The following is a 23,523-nucleotide window of genomic DNA, read 5'->3' as shown; positions in this document are numbered from 1 at the left end:
CCCGATTGTAGCACATTCAGAAATCCAATACTACGTTCAAGTAGGTGTGAAGAGGGGTGTGGAGGAAAAGTTGTAGGTCGGTTCACGAATGGCAGTCCACAAGTATTGGACAAACTTGCATGCGTTATTAACATAATTTAAGTATTATAAAACTGTTATTTAATACTAATGTACAGAAAACCAACATATTCAGGGTCATGGTTTTGTAAAATATTCATTCGGAAGGGTTAGTGTCTGCTTAATGAAGGCAAATTATAGGAGCATTCGTACTCTTGGTCAGTACATCAAAACAAAACTAAAAATGTGTTTCAATCATATTTATTTAACACTTTAAATGTACAAATCAGAAAGTTAATTTATGCGAACCAGTAACAACTATGTACACCAATATACACGAGTAATTTTACTTATAACCGCAAGCAGTCGGAATAAGAGGGTAATACTTTATAAAATGTATAATGACTGAACATGATTCCAAATTGTTTGATAGCTTCAAGTTGATAAATGTTTATAAAGTAACATTCCTATTCTTATAATTCTAAGAAATCAATTTTTATTATGCGCTTAAAAAATGCCGAAACAACGCCAAACAATTCCGAAATGTGTCAAATGAAAACATTTGATTCCAGGTTTAACAATGGTATTAAAGACACGCTATAAGAAGCAACCTAAACAATGCACATCCCTGGTTATTTCAATCACAAACAAAAATGTACTTTAAGCAATCACTATCTATAATAATATGAAGGCACCAACATTTTCAAATCAATTAATTAATAAATCCCCAATTACCATAATTCCAGTTAGTAACCATACATTTAGGGGAATATCACGGTTCAGCTCTGCTTGCAGGTTTCTCATGTTAATTATAATTTGTTTGATTGGTTTATTGAGTTAGATTTTCACTTTTTACAACTGAATTTCGGCAATATAATGGAGGTCAGTTAACCAACTTTAACCAGTGTCCAGGTAAGTGGGTTTACTAGGCTAAATGCATATATACATATGCCATTACTTGACAACTGACCTACTTTAATCAGTTGGTTGGGTGAGAAAGGCTGTACAAATGATTTCACAATCAATATAAGCCGCATTCTGTGAAAAGGGGGTTTAATGCATGTGCGAAAAGTGTCGTCCAAGATTAGCCATGTGCAGTCTGCACAGGCTAATTAGGGACAACACTTTCTGTCTTAACTGGAATTTTTGCTTAGAGACTTTCTTTAAAAGAAAAATAACAAAAGTGGAAAGTGAAGTGCCTGATTAGCCTGTGCAGACTGCACAAGCTAATATGGGACGAAACTTTACAAACATGCATTCAACCCTCTTTTTACAGAGCACGGCCCATAAGTTATGTTGCCAGGCCAGGGATTCTACACCATCAATCCTCTGATTTGTTATCCAGTACTGTAACCACTGAGCAAGCCAATGAAATATATACTCAAAGATGAAAATCAAACACAAGTTGAACAAGCGATGTGTTTGTGAAACACTTTGTCCCCATATATTTGACCTTTGACCTTGAGGGATGACCTTGACCTTTCACCACTCAAAATGTGCAGCTCCATGAGTCACACAGGCATGCCAAGTATCAAGTTGCTATCTTCAATATTGCAAAAGTGTACATTAAATGAGCAGTTTTGACCCGTATATTTGACCTTTGACCTTGAAAGATGACCTTGATCATTCACCAAATGTGCAGCTTCATGAGACACATGCATGCCAAATATGAAGTTGCTATCTTCAATATTGCAAAAGTTATGGCAAATGTTAAAGTTTGCACAAACAATCAAAGCAACAAACCAACATACAGGGCAAAAACAATGTCCCCCACTAGAGTGGTGGGGGACATAAAAACTGTTGTATCCACTGAAAATATAAATAGTCAGATACAATAGTTCCATGCTCAACTCTCCCAATAATATTTAATTAAAACTGTAACAGTATTTACAATTTCACGCTGTTTTTGCTTGTTTGTTTGCACTTAAATTGTATTTATATTTATACCAGTAAAGTAGTATAAAGGTTGTGGTTCTTGTGTGTTGTTATAATCAAATGTTATCTCCAACATATAAATTAAAATGTTTTTATTTGATACTAACCGATTATTTGAATAGATTAAGATTTTACTGTTTATTATATATTGTAATAGAAGACAAAATGCGCATAAAGATGACGTGACAGAAACACTGCATGGAATGTACATGAAAAGTGCATGTTGTTAATAAAAACAAAATTAGGCAAATTTACTTTAAGGACTCCATAACAAAAGAAAGACTTTTCTCTTAATTACTGAATATAGAATTTTACTAAAAATACTACAAATTATAGTGATCTTTATGAAACTGTTGTTATTATTATTATTATAGATATTAAACATGATAAGGTGACCATTAAAATGTAAACAAAATTCAACTAACACAATATCAACTAATATGGCCTCTTCACTTATATTTCATTAACATCAACAATTCTTTTTTTGTTATGTCAAAAGTCATTAAAAATTGTAAACAATATCAACTTATATGGCCTGTTCACTTATATTTCATGAACATCAACAATTATTTTTTTCTTATGTCAAAAGTCATTAAACATTGTAAACATATTGCAAATTAAACGTTTAACATAGGCACTCAATACATGTAACTACTTTTTGTCATGTTATACATACTGAGAATTCTGACAAATCCTTCGATTGAACAGCTCTATCTTTTTGCTTTATTCACACAACTATAGCAGACAAATAGTAACCAGACACACTTCACTATTTCATACATTCATATGTGAACTTTACAACAAATTACTATTGCAATAGCATAACAGTACTTGAGGGGTAGTCGCAACTCTGGATGGGAAAACATAAAACATAATTGGTGTTAGTTAGCGATATACAGCAAAAATCAGTATCAATATCATTATCAATCATGTGGCTTAAATTATCATTGGTTAGGAATTTATTATCCAGAAAAATTATTACAATACCAATTATTCCCAATGTGTAATTTTTTTAAGACCAAAATACCATATACAAAAAAGTCATTTTTATCCAACATAATCCACACACATGCATCCTGCGTTTGTTTTGCAATCTAGATAATCTTGATACTACACTTTATGAGATTGCAATACACTGTGCAATCTAGATAATCTTGATACTACACTTTATGAGATTGCAATACACTGTGCAATCTAGATAATCTTGATACTACACTTTATGAGATTGCAATACACCATGCAGTAATCAGACACTCAGCATTTCCTGGAAAACACAAACTATGAAGACCATAACAAACAAACATTTTAAATCAATATTATCAATAAATAATAACAGAGGAGAAATGATTGAAACATTATGAAAACCATATCAAAAGTTCAAATGCAGCAATATTTGCAAATCAAATAGATTCACACTCATTCTTAAGGAAAAAAACAACCAACAATAAGCACAAAAATCCCAATATATTTAAAACACTGACAATATCTTGTTCTTTGTCTAACAGAGAATTCTGGTATTGTGAGAATATTTGGTTATTTATCAATATTACTTTTCAATATCAATCAATAAACTGACATAAATTTATAGAAGTTAAGATGCAATTAGGTCAACAAAATTCAAGGGTTGTGTTATTCAATACAATCTAACATATATAGTTCCTTGTCTAACAGAGAACTCTTGTATTGTGAGAATATTCTGTCGATAAAGGTTGTTACTTTTCAACATCTATAAACTGACATAAGTGTATGGAACTTAAGATGCTATGAGGTCAACAAACAATTATAAGGAGAAGTGAATTACAATAAAAATAATGGATGATTCAATTGATAAAAAATACACATTTATACACTTACAAACAGAGCCATACAAACAAGCTGATAGAAAACTGGGAAGCTTCCATTCCATACAATAGAACACATACAAAGAATTAATATAAAACTGTAAAGAATTCATTCAACAGAACCCACAGACAAGCAAATTAAAATAAAACAAACACTTTCAGACTCCATCCAGACAAAGAAGTTGCTGTAAAAAACTATTCATTTAACAGAACGCAGACGAGCAAATTAATATATATATATATATATATATATATATATATATATATAAAACATTAACACTTTAAGACCCCATGGAGACACGGAAATGCTATAAAGAAAAACATTTATTCAACAAAATGCAATCAAATTAATATAGGCCTTGCTCTGTGAAAAAGGAGTTTAATGTATGTGCGTAAAGTGTCATGCCATATTAGCCTGTGCAGTCCGAACAAGCTAATCAGGGACGACACTTTCCGCTTCTATATCTTTTGTTTAAAGATAGTCTCTTCTTAACAAAAATCAATTTTAGGCAGAAAGCGTTTTCCCTTATTAGCCTGTGCAGACTGCACAGGCTAATCTGGGTCAACAATTTACGCACATGCTTTAAACTCCCTTTTCGCAGAGCAAGGCTCATATAAAACGGTAACACTTTCAGACGCCATCCAGACACAAAAGTTGCTATATAAAGATCACAGGTTCTACAACTCATCTCTCTCTCGTAAGACCGTATATCTGTTCTCCGAGGGGGCGAGCTTCCTGAAGGCGGACTCAGGGGGGCTTGTGGGCGTGTCTGGTTTGTCGCTGTCATGTGGGATATGGCCTCCAGTGCTCTAGAAAACAAATAAAATATGCAAATGATTTGTTTATATCTAAGCCTTGCTCTGGGAAACCAGGCTTTAATGCATGTGCGTAAAAAGATACTTTCCACTTCCACGGTACTTTCCGTTTTTTCTTAGCAAAACAAAAAAAGTTAAGGTGGATACTGTCATCCCTGATTATCCCATGTGGACTGCACAGACTCATCTCGGAAGACACTACACACACGCATAAGATCCCATTTTCAAAGTGCGCATTTCAAATCCAAGATAGCTTAAGGATGTTTCTTTTTGTTTGTGTTTTTCTGTTATATAATTACTTGAATTGGGGTGATAATGACAGGGCTTGACACTAACTTCTACAGATTGGTGTCTACAGGGAACCCCGCCTATTAAAATTAGAGCAAAATCCTGGGAAAAATTGGTGTCCCGCACCAAAATTTGGGGGTCTCGGGTTCCCAATACACTGTTAGTGTCGAGGCCTGAATGAAATATTTTTCATGACCAATAAGCTACATGTATGGATTGGCATATAATCAAGCTAGAAATGTGGAAAAAACAACAAGATTAAGCAAATTTCTTCAGATATAAATTTGTTTTTGTGTGTGTATGTTTGAGTAATATTGCATTTACTTATCACTGGACATTAAGGGAGACTAATGTATATTTTTCATAAAAATACTTGATTGGCATAAAATTTAGCTAGCCGTGTACAAAGAACAAAATGCCCTGCAAAATGGAAACGAATATGCATCAAGTTTTGGAGAGAAGAATATGTGGATCTACAGTTAGGGGTAAGAGTAACTTCCCCTTCATTTTATAGGAAATGGCTAGGGCATAATAATATGTTACCGTAGTTTAGATACTTCTTAATTTGTGTTTTTACCATGAATATTACATAGTAATCTACTTGAATTAGTTAGTATGCTCTTACATGGTTGGTTAAACAAGTTGTCTGTGCTTTATTGCCTCACTTAGAATATAAAATGTAAAAGAAATTGTGAGAAAATAGGAAAGAATTTAAAGAACATCATAGTGAAAAATAAAATAATAGGCCAATACATAATTTTAACACATGCACTTCAAGAAATACTGAAGGAAATCAGTTTGTATAGAGAAACATTCAAATGTGTTGAAGGCTAGTTAATAGAATATTTTTCCCCCACTTTGGGGTATTTCGCTCAGTGTCTAAGAATGACCAGATGTCTAATACATGGGACACTATGGTTAGTGCAAGGTTCAACTAAACTAGAAAAGGTGGCGGGTAATTGTGGTTACATACACATTTTCTAGATGCAAAATTAGTGCAGTAATAATAGTTAGTGAATTCATAGACCACTTAGAGTACAAGTACAGTAGTTTCAAAAACAAAAATAAAAACATGAACAGACTTAAACATTCATACAATTCAATAGTTGAAAACACTCAGAGCACTTATTTTTCTTAGGTATAAGGCACATTACACACAGCCCCATGCATACTAATCTAGCATCATTGCAAATGCGAATATATTGCACCACGCATCATCCATGGTTCAAACAGAATTCTCAAACCTAAATTCAAGCACTTTTCAAGGACTTTTCAAGGTCCAATTTTCATTTTCAAGGCCGAGAACCGTACGTTAGTTTCCTTAAAAAAGTGCATTTTCAAGCAAGTTTAACACAGTTAATATCATTTATTTGCTCAAACAAATTAAACTTATTCCACAATAACTCATACATGTTATTTCTAGTTATTACATACATGTTATCCATCCTTAACTCAATGAGTCTCACATACAGTTTGTCAACCAGTTCCCGATAATCAGCAGTTCCGATTAATTTGTATTTAATTTTCCATAATGCCCCAATAAAAACAAAATGATAAGTGTCTAAGGTATACATTAGGTAAAGGAATAAATTAACAAAGTTTTAGCAAGAAATCGTTTGTAGATAGCTTACAGGGTGGGAAAATGCAGCAAAAAGTTAACCGGAACTGATTGAATGAGTTATGTTTTGAAATGTGCATATGGGTATAGAAGGCTTTATTATTTTCAAATAAACTTTTTGCTGATTGAAAACAAATGCTATGACAATGTTTTGAAATACTAATTCTGTAAGCTGAATGATTTTTAATTATTTTCCTAAGGTTAAACTTTAATTGGCTATTTATGACAAAAAACTGCATATGCCGTCTGACCTAACCTGTTATCATACAAAATAAATAATACCCTTTATTTTTACATCTTCTCACATTTACACTAAATCCCGAAAAAATTATTGTGGTAAAAAGAATAAACGTTTTTGCCGGGCGATTCTAAACTGGTGTACTGAATGTATCTATTTACTTTTTAAAGTTATTACAAACAAACACATTGCTTCTCAATTTCATGTTTTCTTTGTGGGTTTCCCCTTTCTCGTGGCTTTTCAAAGCGCTTTTCCCCATCCCCTGACATCAACGGTCTTCATACAGACCCGACAATGTGCTTTTTGAATGTCATTTGTTTTCTGTACCCAGGAATATTCAGTTAACCACCCCACAGGGATCGTTAGGTAAAAAATACTCTATTATACTATATACATATATACAAGGGATACAACTGTCAAATTTTCTGCACAACATCATGGTCTGAACAATAGCAAAAAAATTGCTTCCAAAAGCAATAATTACACAAAAAAAAACTGTATAACAACAGCTCAGACATTTATCTATCAGATAATAACAATGTTTATAGCAGTAAAAGTGTTCATAGTTGTGTTTGAAACGAAAGTTTCATGAAAAACGGTAAAATTTTCGAAATGCGACACAGGTGTGCACACCCACTTTGACACATTTTGTTTCATAATTTAATAATTACAGAGAAGTTGAGCAAATTTTACCTTGTTTTATTATCCATAGTCACTTTATTAATCAAAGTAGACACCTTCCATAATTGCATGTAACTGCATATATGTAAAACACCGTAAATATTAAATGTGTTTACATTTCTACTATCTTCAAGGATTTGTATGCAATTTGGCAGGTAATGTTACGTGGAACGTGAATGGCTGGATTTATTACTGCAGTGGAATTTCAACCAATCAAATCGCATGTTAGAAATACATGTGAGCTATCCAAAATGAAAGTACAACATTGTCATTGTGAAATTGAAGCAGATTGATATCAATTTCTAGCAAAATATGCTCACTAAATTGTAATTATGTTCTATTTTACTATGAAAAAAACTATCCAAGGAATATGTATCAGCAAAAGAGCTTTATAACAAAGGAATACGAAAATTACTTATAGAATTCTCAGTTTTCAGCTGTGCACACCTGTGTCCAAGTAAGGATTTTTGAGCATTTTGAATGAAACTTTCTCTCTTAGTTCAATGAAAAGCTTGTACTTTATTGCCAAGTGTATTATTTTCTGAAAGATAAATGTCTTGGCTGTTGTAATACAGTTTAATTGGTGTATTTGTTGCGTTTGGAAGCAAATTTTTCGCTATTGTTTACACCATGGTTGTGTGCAGGAATTTTCACAGTTGTATCCCTTGTATATATATGTAGTATAATAGAATATTTTTACTTAACGGTCCCTATGAACCACCCTGGTTTGAAATGACACTTCCCCATTGCTGCGTTTTCACTCGCGAAAATTGATCACAATGGAGAACCTCTGACGTAGTACACATAATCTGTGACGTGTACACATAACGTTTCGTACTCAATAGTGTACGAAACTTATATATTTCGTACTCAACTTTTTGCGCGAAGGAATAAATGATAATTTTTCGTAATATTTCCCTTAAGAACGATTTAAGATTATAATTAAAGCGATGATACATGTAATTTTGAGCAGAAATAAACATTTTCAAGGCTTTTTTACATGAAATAAGCACTTTTCAAGCACTTTTTCAAGGCCAACCTTTGTTCAAGGGCTTTTCAAGCCTAGGACTCGTTTTCAAGCACTTTTCAAGCCCTGTGCGAACCCTGTCATCCCACTATAGCAGACACACTACATGATAATTGTTCACAGCAAACATTACTCAAACAAGCATCAAACACCTTAACATACTGAGACATCTTAATCACCCGCTGCAATAATTGTATGGTTTTGACATCCCGGGGAGCTGACTTTTGACTTCTATAAGCTATTACCCTAGTTTGCATGCATTGCATGAACCATTTGTTTCTGCATGTCTGATTTCATTGAAAGCCTGTCTCAAGTCCATTTTAAGGGCAGAACCAGTACTTTCCTAGAGACCATGACTGAAAGAGCTCCCAGAGTGAAGATCAAGCCTAGCCCAACTGAGTGCAAGACCACCAACTTCACTGTTCCAACCCTGTGATCATACACAGTTTTCATTTAAGATTGCTAATGAAAATTATCTGAATGAATGAATAATCAATTTTGACACAAACAATTAAATCTTAAGAATTCTTAACAGATGACAGCCGTTTTATTGACAAGTTAAGCTATGCGATAAAACAATAATTTATTGTTATCTTAAATACAAATAACAATTACATAACTCACAATAAGGCACACAAGCCCCTGACCTTTGACCTTCAGCCCTCCACTACAGTTCATCATCAAATTTCAACATAGTGTATCTCTGACCAGAGGGCTTCAAGTTTTTGAACACCGACTCAGGTGGTGAGGTGAGCACTTCCGCCTTCACCGTTGGCTGGTCCTTATCATGCGGCAGATGACCTTGACCCTCTGGTTGCCCCTGGTTACCATCTGGTTGGCCTTGGTTACCGGCTGGTTGACCTTGGGTATTGTCTTGTTGTCCCTGGTTACCATCGCTAGCGGCAACACTGGCTGATTCCTTTCCCTCTGAAGGGGCCTGGGTTGGTGTTGGCACAGGATAATCTGTGGGGGAGGCAGCCGGCTAGCAGGGGAAATTATATACCTTTAGTTCTTAAGATTTCTTTTCATCTAAGAGATAAAAATAGCCTAGTCCTCCATAACCTTGGAAACCCTTGCCACTAATGCACCACAACCAAACAGAATGATGATGCTTGAAAGAACTGGCCCCATCTAAGCAGAAATAGGACCCAAACCTAAACTATTCCAGAGAAAAACATGAAACACCGAAGCATACAAGGTAAATATATACTCAGTTCTATACAGCCAGAAAAATGATTGAAAAATTTGGAACTCATTATAAAAAAATCTGTGTGGTTAAAGAAATATCACAACAATTTACTGTATAAAAATTTACCAGTAGGAGGAGTGTTCAAATATTGATGCATCTTAGCATTAAAATTGATCTTTGATGGATTTAATGACATCTTTACAGGGTCCCTCTGTGAAGTAGTCACTATTAACAGCTAAGCACATTTTCTATCTTCTTATGCAATCATAAGAGGCTTTTTCATAGTCTTTGTATTTTTAGTATGAAGACACTGAAATATAGCAGAACCTAGATGTTTGCACTTGACAAATTTAAGACCAGAAGGTTGTTCGAGCCTTGACAATATCATTTGGCGGTGCTTCATTTTTGAAAACTATTTAATGAGTTTTCATAAAACCTTAGTCTTCAAAAGCTTTCAATTCAACATATTTTTGTTAAAGCCACCTGAATAGACCAACCCTGTTTTGTAAAGAATATGGAATACATTACCTTCTTGACACTTAGCAGGGCTTCCCCTAGCTCAAAAATGTATTTAGCCTAATTCGCCTTGCTATGGCACATTCTTATTTTTTTGGCTATTTTATAAGTTTTAATGAAGAAAAAGTTGTAGCCAAATAGAATTTTCTTTAGCCAAATAGGTGAATTTGTAGCCATTGGCTAATTTTGCAAATGGCAGAGTAAGCCCTGCTTAGGTCTGCTTTGCAATTCACAGTCATTTCCCAGACTTTGTTGCCCATATTTTGTTTCGAATCTGTTTTTAGGCTCAAACAAGATGTATTTGTGAAACACAATGTCCCCCTATATGAAGTTTGACCTTGAAGGATGACCTTGACCCTTCACCACTCAAAATGTGCAGCTCCATGAGATACACATGCATGTCAAATATAAAATTGCTAGCTTCAATATTGCAGAAGTTACATTACATGAGCAATTTTGACCCATATATTTGACCTAGAAGGATGACCTTGACCTTGATGTTTCACCACTCAAAATGTGCAGCTCCATGAGATACACATGCATGCCAAATATCAAGTTGCTATCTTCAATATTGCAAAAGTATTCATAAAATTAGCGATTTGGGCCACATATATTTGACCTCTGACCTTGAAGGATGACCTTGACCATGACCTTTCACCACTTAAAATGTGCAGCTCCATAAGTTACACATGCATGCCAAATATCAAGTTGCTATCTTCAATATTGCAAAAGTATTCATAAAATAAGCGATTTGGGCCACATATATTTGACCTCTGACCTTGAAGGATGACCTTGACCTTTCACCACTCAAAATGTGCATCTCCATGAGATACACATGCATGCCAAATATCAAGTTGCTATCTTCAATATTGCAAAAGTATTCATAAAATGAGCGATTTTGGCCACATATATTTGACCTCTGACCTTCAAGGATGACCTTGACCATGACCTTTCACCACTCAAAATGTGCAGCTCCATGAGATACACATGCATGCCAAATATCAAGTTGCTATATTCAATATAGCAAAAGTTATTGCAAAATGTTAAAGTTGGCGCAAACCAACCAACAGACCAACCAACCAACAGACCAACCAACAGACAGGGCAAAAACAATATGTCCCCCACTACTATAGTGGGGGACATAAAAAGTTAATCAATGTCTTATCACCACTGACTACATTTGTTCATTGTAGTTTGAAAATTGTTTCAGCAACATTTGAAGGCCTTACCCGCTTACAATTTTCTGCTCATCTGTCACAAGATGGGAAATCCATCTCGCTAAAATCTTTCCCAGTTCCAAATTATGCTTGAGTATTGTAAAAACTGCATATGATGAGATGCCAAGAATTAATAAACATTTGATTGAAGGCCTTTCTTGCATCAGATGCAAGTATTCCTTTCACTCTAGCTAACCAACTTTGAAGATGTTGCTGTTTTCGGTCCACGACCATTTGGTGCATCTTGTATTAAAACTAAACTGCATTTGAAACCAGCAAATAACTGCAGTGTTTTTTTTTCACTTATAGGGGAATGGTGGCGGGGCCCGTCGAAAGGGGAAAAACGTGTCGTTTTTTAAGGAAAAGGGGAAAATTAAAAAATCACTCTTTTATATGTAATGATATTTATTATATGAATACACATGTATGTAGGAATGCAATATTCACAGCTAAATGTCTCTGTCCTTTTTCTTAAATATATATCAATGATTTTTTCATCATTAGTTTCAGACAGTTCAGCCGCCATGCACAGTCTCAGTTTTCCTAGCCAATTTGAGTGTAATTGGAATTTTTTTATTCGATAAAATGGCAAATTTGAACATTTTTTATCAATAAAATGGACCAATTTGGAATGTTTTTATCAACAAATATTGACACAATATAGATACATCAGGCCTTTTCCTGGCCATTTTGGGAAAAAATGCAATTTATGAAAAGTCCACTGATTTGGGAAAAACTAATTTAATATAACTCTTTATAATAATAAAAAATCATATTAATTATAGTTATATACTTTGTTAGTTGTTTATGAAATAAATTTGAGATAAATTTATCATTAGACAGTTCTTTATAAAAAAAAAATTGTTTTTTTTTTTTTTTAACTTTTGGAGGGGATTTTTTCTACAAAATTGGGGAAAAACATATACTCTTTTTTGAGGGGAATGGGGCCGAATATCGGCCCCGAAATTGCCATAAAAAAACACTGAACTGTAGGAAATACATATTGTAGTATGTTTATGAACATAACATACTTAATCAAATTATCTTAACACTCTTTGTAATGAATACAACATGTCTCCTAATATAGAACTGTATGTCAATGTAGGCAATGTATAGCGAAAGATAAACAGAACATATTTTAATGGGAGTGTTATCAACTTATAACTAACATCTATATCAACCTACTAACGGTTTGCTTGGGATTTGCGCACTATTGTCTTAGATACCGTTCTACATGCATTCATACTTGAACACTCCTTGTACATGATCTTACATAAATATCATCTCCTTGTACATGCACTTACATGAATTGCATAAAATAAATTAAGCTTCACTCCAAAAACAGGGTTTAAAGCGTGTTCATTAACTGTCGTCCCAGAATAGCCAGTGCAGTCCACACAGGCTAATCAAGGATGACTCTTCGCTTTTATGGTATTTTTTTGTTTACGGAAATCTGTTCTTCGAAAAAATCCAGTTTAGACGGACAGTGTCTTTTCTGATGAGCCTGTGCAGACTGTACTAATACGGGACAACACTTAACACACATGCCTTGAAGCCTGTTTTCTCAGCCCAAGGCAAGGTAATACGGGACAACACTTAACACACATGCCTTGAAGCCTGTTTTCTCAGCCCAAGGCAAGGTAATACGGGACAACACTTAACACACATGCCTTGAAGCCTGTTTTCTCAGCCCAAGGCAAGGTAATACGGGACAACACTTAACACACATGCCTTGAAGCCTGTTTTCTCAGCGCAAGGCTCTAATGCATGAAATGAACATGGTACTAGCACAAAGCATGCAGATATGAAAAACAATTTAAGCAGGAATGTAAATACTGGTGCACCATAACCGGCAGCCATGCAACATTGTGCAACACTATACATGATGTCACTAACAGCAACTTGATGTAAAGTATGAAACTGTTGTATAAGAAAAGATCTAGAATCACAAAAGGTATAGGGCACTGCTAAAAAGGGCGAGAGTGGAATCTATAAAAGTCTGGTGAAACTTTCATTTGCTATACTGTGATACTGTGATAGTGATATGAATCATTGAACAGAAATGTTTGGGATGATTGTTAATCCATGAAATCAATTGTTCTACAAATGTTTACATTCCAAAAGCTTAAATTAGATTTTATACAAAAAATCCAAAAAATGTTAATGCAGCTATTGTTCCGGAATTTACAAATCCATGAAATTTAATGTGAGCATTATACAATATATCTACAATATCAAATTAATTTCTTGTTCACTAGTTAATAAAAGTCCAAGCTTAGTCTTTTCATTTTTTAAATACAAAAATTGTTAAATAGATGTTCACACATTTTACATTGGCCATTACTGATGGGCAGCAGAGGGGAGGGGAGGCCAAAATGGGGGCAGGGGGGGGGGGGGGGGGGGCAGCATAAATTCAAGTCTAATGTATTAGTTTAAATATTTGCAAGTGACATGAATGAAAACAACCAAAACAAGTTAAACAAAACATGAACCAAAATCAAATGAAAGTGAAAAATAACCATTTATTGCAGCTCACCAAATGCAGAATTGGCTACTTTATTAACACCAAATAAGTTATCATGTCCTTTTTACACTAATACATATTCATGCCATACCTATCAATATCACGGTGCCTATACCACGTGACTTTTTAAGATATGTGTTGGGAGAATAAAGCGCGACCCAGATAACATTTTTAAAGGTGTCTTTTAAAATATTTCACTATTTTTAATGGAATAAAGTGGAGAGCCCGCTCATTCGTGAGAGTTTTCTATAGGTGTCATGATCTTTATAAACAAATAAGTATTTCTTCAGTAAAGTGCAACCGCGCATTTGTAATATGAAGTCCCCACACAGATCCGACATTTTTCTAACCGTTCAAACGCGCGGTTGCACTTTACTGAAAAAATACTTATTAGTTTAAAAAGATCATGATACCTATAGAAAACTCTTACGAATGAGCGGGCTCTCCACATAATCCCATTAAAAATGGTGAACTATTTAAAAAGAGATCCTTAAAAATGTTAACTGGGTCACGCTTTATTCTCCCAACACAGATCCGAAAAAGTCACGTGGTATAGGCACCGTGAATATAGGTCACATAACATTAAGTCCTTTTTACACTAATACATTTTAATTCTATATCTATCAATCTAGTTCACAGAAAACTAACAAGCCTTTTCCTGGCATGTCTTCAGTTTCGTTAAAGGAAGACAGTGCCCTTTTCCCAAAGCAAAATCGTAAAACAATTCCCAATTTGAAAAAAAAAAAAATTGTTTTCAAATAAGTGTCTAATGATCACTATATCTCAATATTACTTCAATAAAATCTTAAAATTATATAACTATAATTTACATAATTTTATAAATTGAATTCTTATAAAGAGTTATATTAAATTATTTTTTACCATGTGAACTTTCCTCGCGAACACCCCCAATCCCGGAACCGAATTTTAAACTTTTTCCCGAAACGGCCAGGAAAAGGCCGGAAGCCTACCACAACATGCCCATATACGGGGTCACACTGTACTGGTGAGGATCAGCTTACCTCTTGGTTGTCTATCTGCGCAGGCTGCGCAGGGTCCGGTCCATGGTGGAACTCTCGGTGCAGCTTGCCACTGTGCAGGTCATCAATGAACTTCTTCAATAGGCCTGGAGTGCTGTAACAGACACATGGGAGTTGTAGTCACAAATGTGGGTGATGAAACAGACATGCGGGAATTGTCACAAATGTGGGGGATGTAACAGACACGTAGGAATTGTAGTCACAAATGTGGGGGATGTAACAGACACGTGGGAATTGCAGTCACAAGCGTGGGGGATGTAACAACACCTGTGAATTGTAGTCACAAATGTGGGGGATGTAACAGACACGTGGGAATTGTAGTCACAAATGTGGGGGATGTAACAGACGCAGGGGAATTGTAGTCACAAATGTGGGGGATGTAACAGACATGGGGGAATTGTAGTCACATATGTTAGGGATGTAACAACACTGCGAATTGTAGTCACAAGTGTGGGGGATGTAACAACACCTGCGAATTGTAGTCACAAATGTGGGGGATGTAACAGACATGGGAGAATTGTAGTCACAAATGTGGGGGATGTAATAGACATGTGGGAATTTTAGTCACAAATGTGGGGGATGTAGCAGACATGGCAGAATTGTAGTCACAAATGTGGGGGATGTAATAGACATGTAGGAATTGTAGTCACAAATGTGGGTGATGTAACAGACATGGGGAATTGTAGTAACAAATGTGGGTGATGTAACAGACATGTGGGAATTGTAGTCACAAATGTGGGGGATGTAACAGACACGTGGGAATTGTAGTCACAAATGTGGGGGATGAAACAGACATGAACAAATATAAGTGACAAATGTGGGGACATCAGAAGCCCTGAGTTTTCACTAAATGATCTATATTGCTTTGCCCATGAGACTTACTCCAAGTCCTTCTTCACATCATGAGGGAAGAGGTACATGTGCCTGAAGCTGTCAATGGCAAGTACAGGCAGGTCGTTGGAGGACTTGCCCAGGTGGTGTAACGGGTGGGTGAATTTTGACCCATCTGCTATCAGGAAATTGACAGCATCTGAAACAGTAACACCATATGAGCCACCCTCTGGGAAAATGGTGCTTAATGCATGTCTGTTAAGTTTCCAACTGCACAGGTTAATCAGGGGCAACACTTTTCACCTAAAATGGATTTAAGACGAAGATTTCTATAAATGAAAAATATCATAAATGCCAAAACTGTCTTCCCTGATTAGCCTATGCAGACTGAACAAGCTAATCTGGAACAACACTTTACGCACATGTATTAAGCCCCATTTTCACAGAGCGCTTCTCATATACTACAACTGAGTGTGGTGCACATATGACCAGAGTAACCCTTACCCACTCTGAAGCAAAGAGAAAATGGCTTTTGCAACCAGCATAAAACCAGAACAGCCTGCGTGTAACTTCGCAGTCTGTTCAGGTTTTATGCTGTTTGCTGCTTATCAGTATCTAAGGGTTTGAAATGAAGTCTTTAGAACTTGACTCTAGTAATAAAGGTCTTTAATTAAATTTAACTTTCTAAGAGACCACAAATGCATCAAAATACGTATCTAAGTGGTAAAGGGTTAGGCATTACTTGCTATGTTGGTGCATGAGTGGATGAAATCTGACCAAATTGTATCACTAAAAGGACCACATGAAGAAGACATGTCTAAGTTTGATGGATAATTGCAATACTTCGCTTTCACAGTGGATGGGGGGGAGAGACAGATTTACCCTTTTAAAAATTAATTACCATGCATTAGCTGACCACTGCTCAAGAACGACATGTTCAAAGTGTACATATGATTCCTGTTTCAAACAACAAAGTTTCAGCCCTAGTTACTTAAAATGTGAATGTTCGATACAAGTATGCTTTCATTGACGGCAGGGGGGATTTTGGGTGAGACAATAACTATCAAACCAAAAAAGACTAAATTTATAAAGGGGTATATAAACATAACAATTTAACTTAATTGGATTTACAACTATGCCAGCAATGACAAAATCTATTGAAAGCTGTTTGGCTCCTCAATATGACTTCAATTATTTCTTTCATTTGGATATTCTTATTCTAATAGAATGTACTATTTGGATGATGAAAGCAATAACAATTTAACAAAGATACTGTCCAACTTACTTTTATCTCCCAACAACTCTCTCTGCACTGCATTGTTGAATCTCTCTACAATTTCTGTATCTTCAAGCTTGTGAAACAGAATCAAGAATGGCAAACCCTCCTCTGTTAATTCCTGCAATATGCAACACATTACATAAATATAAGCCGTGCTCTTGGAAAACCTGGTTTAATTCACGTGTCAAGTGCCCAGTTTAGCCTGTGCTTATGACACAAGCTTTCATGTGACGACAATTTCAGCCTGGACTAGATTTTCGTAAAGAATAGACTTATCACAGATTAGCCTGTGCTGACTTCACATGCATAAATTCCCCTATTCTTAGAGCATTGCTTGTGAAAAGCAAACTTTAAAAGCAAATAGTAGTAATATTATAAATATTTCCACACTTCTATGTTAAAAGTGTTCACAATTAAACTAATTAGCACATGCACAACATATTAAATTTCAAAACAACAGACTTTCTATAGACAAAATAGAATATTAGAGCATACCTCAGCATTTTCAAAAGTGATTTCACGTACTAACGGCACACATCTGTCGTGCATCCACTGTGCCATGAAATCAAAGTTGTGGGTCTCCCCAGTGTAGCCTACGTCCTCATGACGGGTCTACATACAAAACAATCGTATATTTAAATCTGAGAAGCTACGAAACAAAGAATGTACATGTGAGCATTTAGTACATGGTTAAAGAATAAAGCTGGGATGTCAATAAAGTTTGAACAAATCGATTTGTATAATAACCTAGGCAATTTTATGCAAATCATTTTGTTAAAACTTTAATGATGACTTGATTCAATATATATTGAGCTATGTGTACAGTTATGTTTTATATGTTTTGTTTGTATGACTTTGTATTCTGTTAATATGTCATTTATGTTTCATGTTTATTGCTAAAGTATTTTTTTAAATCAATTCCAGTTTTGTATCAAAGTGCATTGAATAAATTAAAATATCAAATCAATGTGTGCATAAAATTTATAAGATTCAATTTAGCCAAAGATCTGTTTTCTCAAGTGAATTGATTTTTTAGATGCACCATTCACATGTAAATTTCATGAAAAAAAAAGCCTAAAAGACTATCTTTTGTTCACAAGATTTAGTTTTACATAACATTGTAATTTAACATAATATATAATCTACTGTTTTGACAATTAAGACCAATATACATTCTTTACAGTAAAATAAATGAGAAATATTTCAATGTAACTGAATACTCCGGATAAGTGAATAACCGTACATGACCAAAGAGCTTTTAAATGAAATGAAATCTACTGTAATACAATTGTGACAATATCTTCCCTGTATTTGTATGCACAGTTTGTTACACTTAAAAACAAGAGCTGTCAGAGGACAGCGCGCTCGACTATTCGAGTGCTTGACAGTATAATGTAAGCCATCATGGGGAAATTGTTCATATTCAATAATATATTAGACGATCTTTCAAAAATAAAAAAAGGAAAAAAAAAATATTTATTTTTTTTTTTTTGGGGGGGGGGGGGTAGGGGGGGTTGAGAGGGGGGTATAATGTGGGGTGTAGTCATTTATTAAACGATCTTTCAAAAACAAGAGGGCCTAAAAGGCCCAAAGTCGCTCACCTGAGATAACAAGATATTATTGGGACAAATCTTCTGACCAAGTTTCATGAAGATCGGAAAATAAATGTGGCCTCTGGAGTGTTAACAAGGTTTTACTATAGCCATATAAGGGAAAATACCCCGCCCTTTGGAAGCCAATTTTTTCAAGCAAACATAATTATTTTCAAACTCATCCAAGATATCATTGAGACCAATCTTCTGACCAAATTTCATGAAGATTGGACAATAAATGTGGCCTCTAAAGTGTTAACAAGGTTTTACTATAGCCATATAAGGAAAAATGCCCCGCCCCTGGTGGCCATGTTTTTAAAGCAACCAAAACCATTTTCGAACTCATCCAAGATATCATTGGGACAAATCTTCTGACCAAGTTTCATGATGATCGGAAAATAAATGTGACCTCTAGAGTGTTAACAAGGTTTTACTATAGCCATCTAAGGAAAATAGCACTGCCCCCGTGGTGGCCATGTTTTTCAACCAACCGGCATCATTTTTGAACTCGTCAAAGATATTATTGGGATTTCATGCGAGTTTCATGAAGATCGGACTATAAATGTGGCCTCTAAAGTGTTAACAAGATTTTACTATAGCCTAATATTGCCCTATAAGGAAAAATGCCCCGCCCCTTTGCAGCCATGTTTTTCAAGCAAACGTAACCATTTCGAACTCATGCAAGATATCATTAAGACAAATATTCTGACCATATTTCATCAAGATTGGACAATAAATGTGGCCTCTAGAGTGTTAACAAGTTTTTACTATAGCCATATAAGGAAAAATGCCCTGCCCACTGGAGGCCATGTTTTTCAACCAACCGGCATCATTTTCGAACTCGTCCAAGATATTATTGGGATGAATCTTCTGACTAAGTTTCATGAAGATTGGACTATAAATGTGGCCTCTAGAGTGTTAACAAGATTTTACTATAGCCATATATAGCCATATAAGGAAAAATGCCCGCCCCATGGCGGCTATGTTTTTCAAGCAAAGGTAACCATTTTTTAACTCATCTAAGATATCATTGGGACAAATCTTCTGAGCAAGTTTCATGAAGATCGGAAAATAAATGTGGCCTCTAGAGTGTTAACAAGGTTTTACTATAGCCATATAAGGAAAAATGCCCCGCCCCGTGGCGGCCATGTTTTTCAACCAACCCGCATCATTTTCGAACTCGTCCAAGATATTATTGGGATGAATTTTCTGACCAAGTTTCATGAAGATTGGACAATAAATGTGGCCTCTAGAGTGTTAACAAGATTTTACTATAGCCATATATAGCCATATAAGGAAAAATGCCCTGCCCCTTGGCAGCCATGTTTTTCAAGCAAAGGTTACCATTTACAACTCATCCAAGATCTCATTGGGACAAATCATCTGAGCAAGTTTCATGACGCTCGGAAAATAAATGTAGCCTCTAGAGTGTTAACAAGGTTTTACTATAGCCATATAAGGAAAAATGCCCCGCCCCCTGGCAGCCATGTTTTTCAATCAACCAGCATCATTTTCAAACTCGTCCAAGATATTATTGGGATGAATTTTCTGACCAAGTCTCATGAAGATCAGACAATAAATGTGGCCTCTAGAGTGTTAACAAGATTTTACTATAGCCATATATAGCCATATAAGGAAAAATGCCACGCCCCTTGGCAGCCATGTTTTTCAAGCAAACGTTACCATTTTCGAACTCATCCAAGATATCATTGAGACCAATCTTCTGACCAAATTTCATGAAGATTGGACAATAAATGTGGTCTCTAGAGAGTTAACAAGGCAAATGTTGACGCCACACAACGCACGACGCACGACGGACAAAAAGCGAGCTAAAAAAAGGGGGGGTAGGGGGGGTAGGGGGGGGTATAATATGGGGTGTGGTCATTTATAAGATGATCTTTCAAAAATAAAAAAAAGGGGAAAAAAAAAATTTTTGGGGGGGGGGTGGGGGCAGGGATTCTGGGTTGGGGCATGGAGTTTTGTTTGGGTGGAATCCATTGCGGTATTCAGGTAAGTGTTGTTTTGTCAAAGTATTAATGAAATCTGATCATAAATAAACAGGGGTGTGATTGAGGCAAAGTCAGAGGGGAGGAAAATTCTGTTGACTACGCGAATGGCGCGCATAACGCAATGACAAACATAAAAACAGACATTTAAATAAACAACTTTTTGAACTTCATAACAATATTTCTTTATAAAAACCTGTTAAACTTCACATTTAACTAAACATACTGAGGATGCAAAGTAAACAGTTAAGTATTTATTGTGATCAATAGCAGCAGTTTTTCAATGTATTGAATGACAGTTAATAGACTAAATATAAACAAACACACTTTAGTGTTCTTCTGGTGTTAATGATGTATTAACTGAGTTAAATCAATATATTTAATTTGTTTACCTTTCAATATCTTGCATTTCACATCTTCACTCAGTTCAAAGCTATTTCAGTTAACTGAACAGCGTGACAAACATAATAAAGCAGAATATGCATATGAATCTGATTATACACAGACCCACAGACATATAAAAATCAAATCATGTTTGTCTATTTCCATGTTCGAACGATACTCTCTAAATTGTTTTACTTCGCGAGTAGACTACACTCCAATTTGCAAACACTGGTTTCCGTGACACAAATTCAGTGGGCACATTTCCTAACAAAATATGTGTTGCTTGTATCTAAAACGTAGTCTTTTTTTTGACAAACACATTTCATTATTCCTATCAGACTAGGTGATGTCAGTCGTTTATTCGATTGCTATTTGTTATTTCAATAATCTTAATTTTCTCTTCACAACGGCGCCATTTGCAAACAAATCACAGAGCGCATTTTAAGAACACGATTTTAATTGGAAGATTGGGAAACGACAGCCAATTATATGGCTCGTTTTAAAATAAAAATGCTTAGGCAGAATCTACCAGTGTAAAATGCGGAGAGATTTCGCGGGCCGCGGATATTTCGGGCCGCTTATGAAATACGTCCGTGGAATCGGTGGTAGCCCCTCTCCCCCACATTTTTTAAAACGAATTTACGCAAATCTCAGAAGTGACATCCGGGACAACCCGATCCGCGGAAATCCGCGGATCCGCGGAAAAATCACACCCCTGATAAAGAAGTTATGGCAATTTAAGCAAAATGTTCAATTATCTACGTATAAAAGGGGCCATAATTCTGTCAAAATGCTTGATACAGTTGTCTGCTCTTCTTTATAGGTTGGGGTCATGTTGGTAAACAAGTATGCAAAATATGAAAGCAATATGTCAAGGTACACAGGAAATATTTGGGGTAGTACGCACACTTTAACATAGATTTATCAATAATATGCATATTCTACATGTACATGTAAGTATAAATGGGGCAATAATTCTGTCAAAATGCTTGATACAGTTGTCTCAGGGATTTCAATAGATTTTAAAAACCAGGAGTCAATGACCCCTGGACTGAAATTTTGAAGAGTCAAATTGAAAAATATTGGGGTCAATTTTGAAGCGCGTTTATTGTGTTTTTGTCTGTATTATTCAATTGTTTAGATAAAATATGCTCTATGAGTAACACAATATCTTAAAAAGTTTTACTGCTTTATTAAATAACAATACCATGCCATGATACATAACACAAAATATTTTAATGAATTGGCACATTAAAATATACTTCCTTATTAATATTATAACACATTTAAGACTTTTAACACATTTAAGTAATTTAAATATATGTACCCGTAGCACGTTTTCATCACATATTTATCGTCATTATATTATCATCATCATCCCTATGATAGCTTTTCAAACAAAACACAATTTAAAATTTTAAATGCATGGAACATCTAGTATATCTATTACTGTTTATCCGAATACTATACATGTCCGAAATATGTACACTTAAGAATTTCTTACTCGTAGTAGTTATTCTTTAATAATCCAAATTTTTCTTGTTGTTATCTGGTTTAACAAACCTTATCAAATGTTTGTTAAATCCATTTAATGCTTTCTCCATTATTGAATCACAATAACTTGCAATTTGAATCGCCAGCTTTGAATTGAACGCGGGTTAAATGTTTCGTCGGCCATTTACAATGTCGAAGGTCATGACGTAGCAATTTAATTCTACTCGGATAATTTACATCTAATCGAGGAAATGTGTTTTCTCAATTTTTATGTGTAGCATTATGACTTGTTAGTATAAAAAATTAACTGAGATTCCAGTTTATATAAGACGGGTGTTACTCGTAATTATCGGTGGAATAACAAATGACAAAACTCGCTGGACTAGTGGATCTACGTAATTATTAGACCTTAGATCAATTTTGTTTTTTCTTTAATTACTTTTGCCGACTTTCTTTAATCGTGCCGTCTGCAAAAAAAACAACTGCAATTATCGGATGGTCAATCAATCATCACGTAATCACTGCTGCTAATTACCCAGTTAGTGCGCACACACTATTTAGACGGTGACACGTGTATTGGAAGAGATGAGATAAGATCAACAACACCCGGGGTATTCCCTCTATTATAGACAGAGTTTCGAATACTGAAACATTACTTTCAATACGGAGCACAGCGGGATTTATTACCATGGAACTTGAGATGTTAACTGACTGACGCACAGGTCAAATTTTCGATGCGTCAAAATGACGCACGGCAGAAAAAAGGGTTGCGTCAAAAACAAGTCATTTTTAATTTGCTCGCGTCAAAACGCAGGATTCTGCGTCTATTGAAATCCCTGTGTCTGCTCTTGTTTATAGGTTGGGGTCATGATGGTAAACAAGTATGCAAAATATGAAAGCAATATGTCAAGGGACATTGAAAATATTTGGGGTAGTACGAAAACTTAAAC

At 35.2% G+C, this 23,523-nt stretch overlaps 1 protein-coding gene across 3 annotated transcripts in view; it reads right to left on the bottom strand.

Moving 5' to 3' along the window:
• Positions 1–302: 302 nt before the first annotated feature.
• LOC127847359 (endoplasmic reticulum resident protein 44-like) overlaps positions 303–23,523 on the bottom strand; it is a 40,792-nt gene continuing 17,571 nt past the window's right edge. The window contains exons 8-13 of one of the 3 annotated variants that reach the window (XM_052379218.1): positions 17,593–17,709; positions 17,104–17,215; positions 15,870–16,017; positions 14,970–15,081; positions 9,126–9,483; positions 4,495–4,643 (exon numbers count right to left, since the gene is read on the bottom strand). In XM_052379218.1, coding sequence (XP_052235178.1) covers positions 9,169–9,483; positions 14,970–15,081; positions 15,870–16,017; positions 17,104–17,215; positions 17,593–17,709 — 804 coding nt within the window. In that variant the 3' untranslated portion in view covers positions 4,495–4,643; positions 9,126–9,168. Of the gene's footprint in view, positions 4,644–9,125; positions 9,484–14,969; positions 15,082–15,869; positions 16,018–17,103; positions 17,216–17,592; positions 17,710–23,523 lie in introns of all 3 variants that reach the window. The other 2 variants (XM_052379219.1, XM_052379221.1) reach the window with 2 other exon arrangements.

This window comes from Dreissena polymorpha, chromosome 10, assembly GCF_020536995.1.
Source record: "Dreissena polymorpha isolate Duluth1 chromosome 10, UMN_Dpol_1.0, whole genome shotgun sequence".
In the NCBI taxonomy this organism is placed as follows: domain Eukaryota; kingdom Metazoa; phylum Mollusca; class Bivalvia; order Myida; family Dreissenidae; genus Dreissena; species Dreissena polymorpha.
This window is presented reverse-complemented; position numbering and strand designations above follow the sequence as displayed.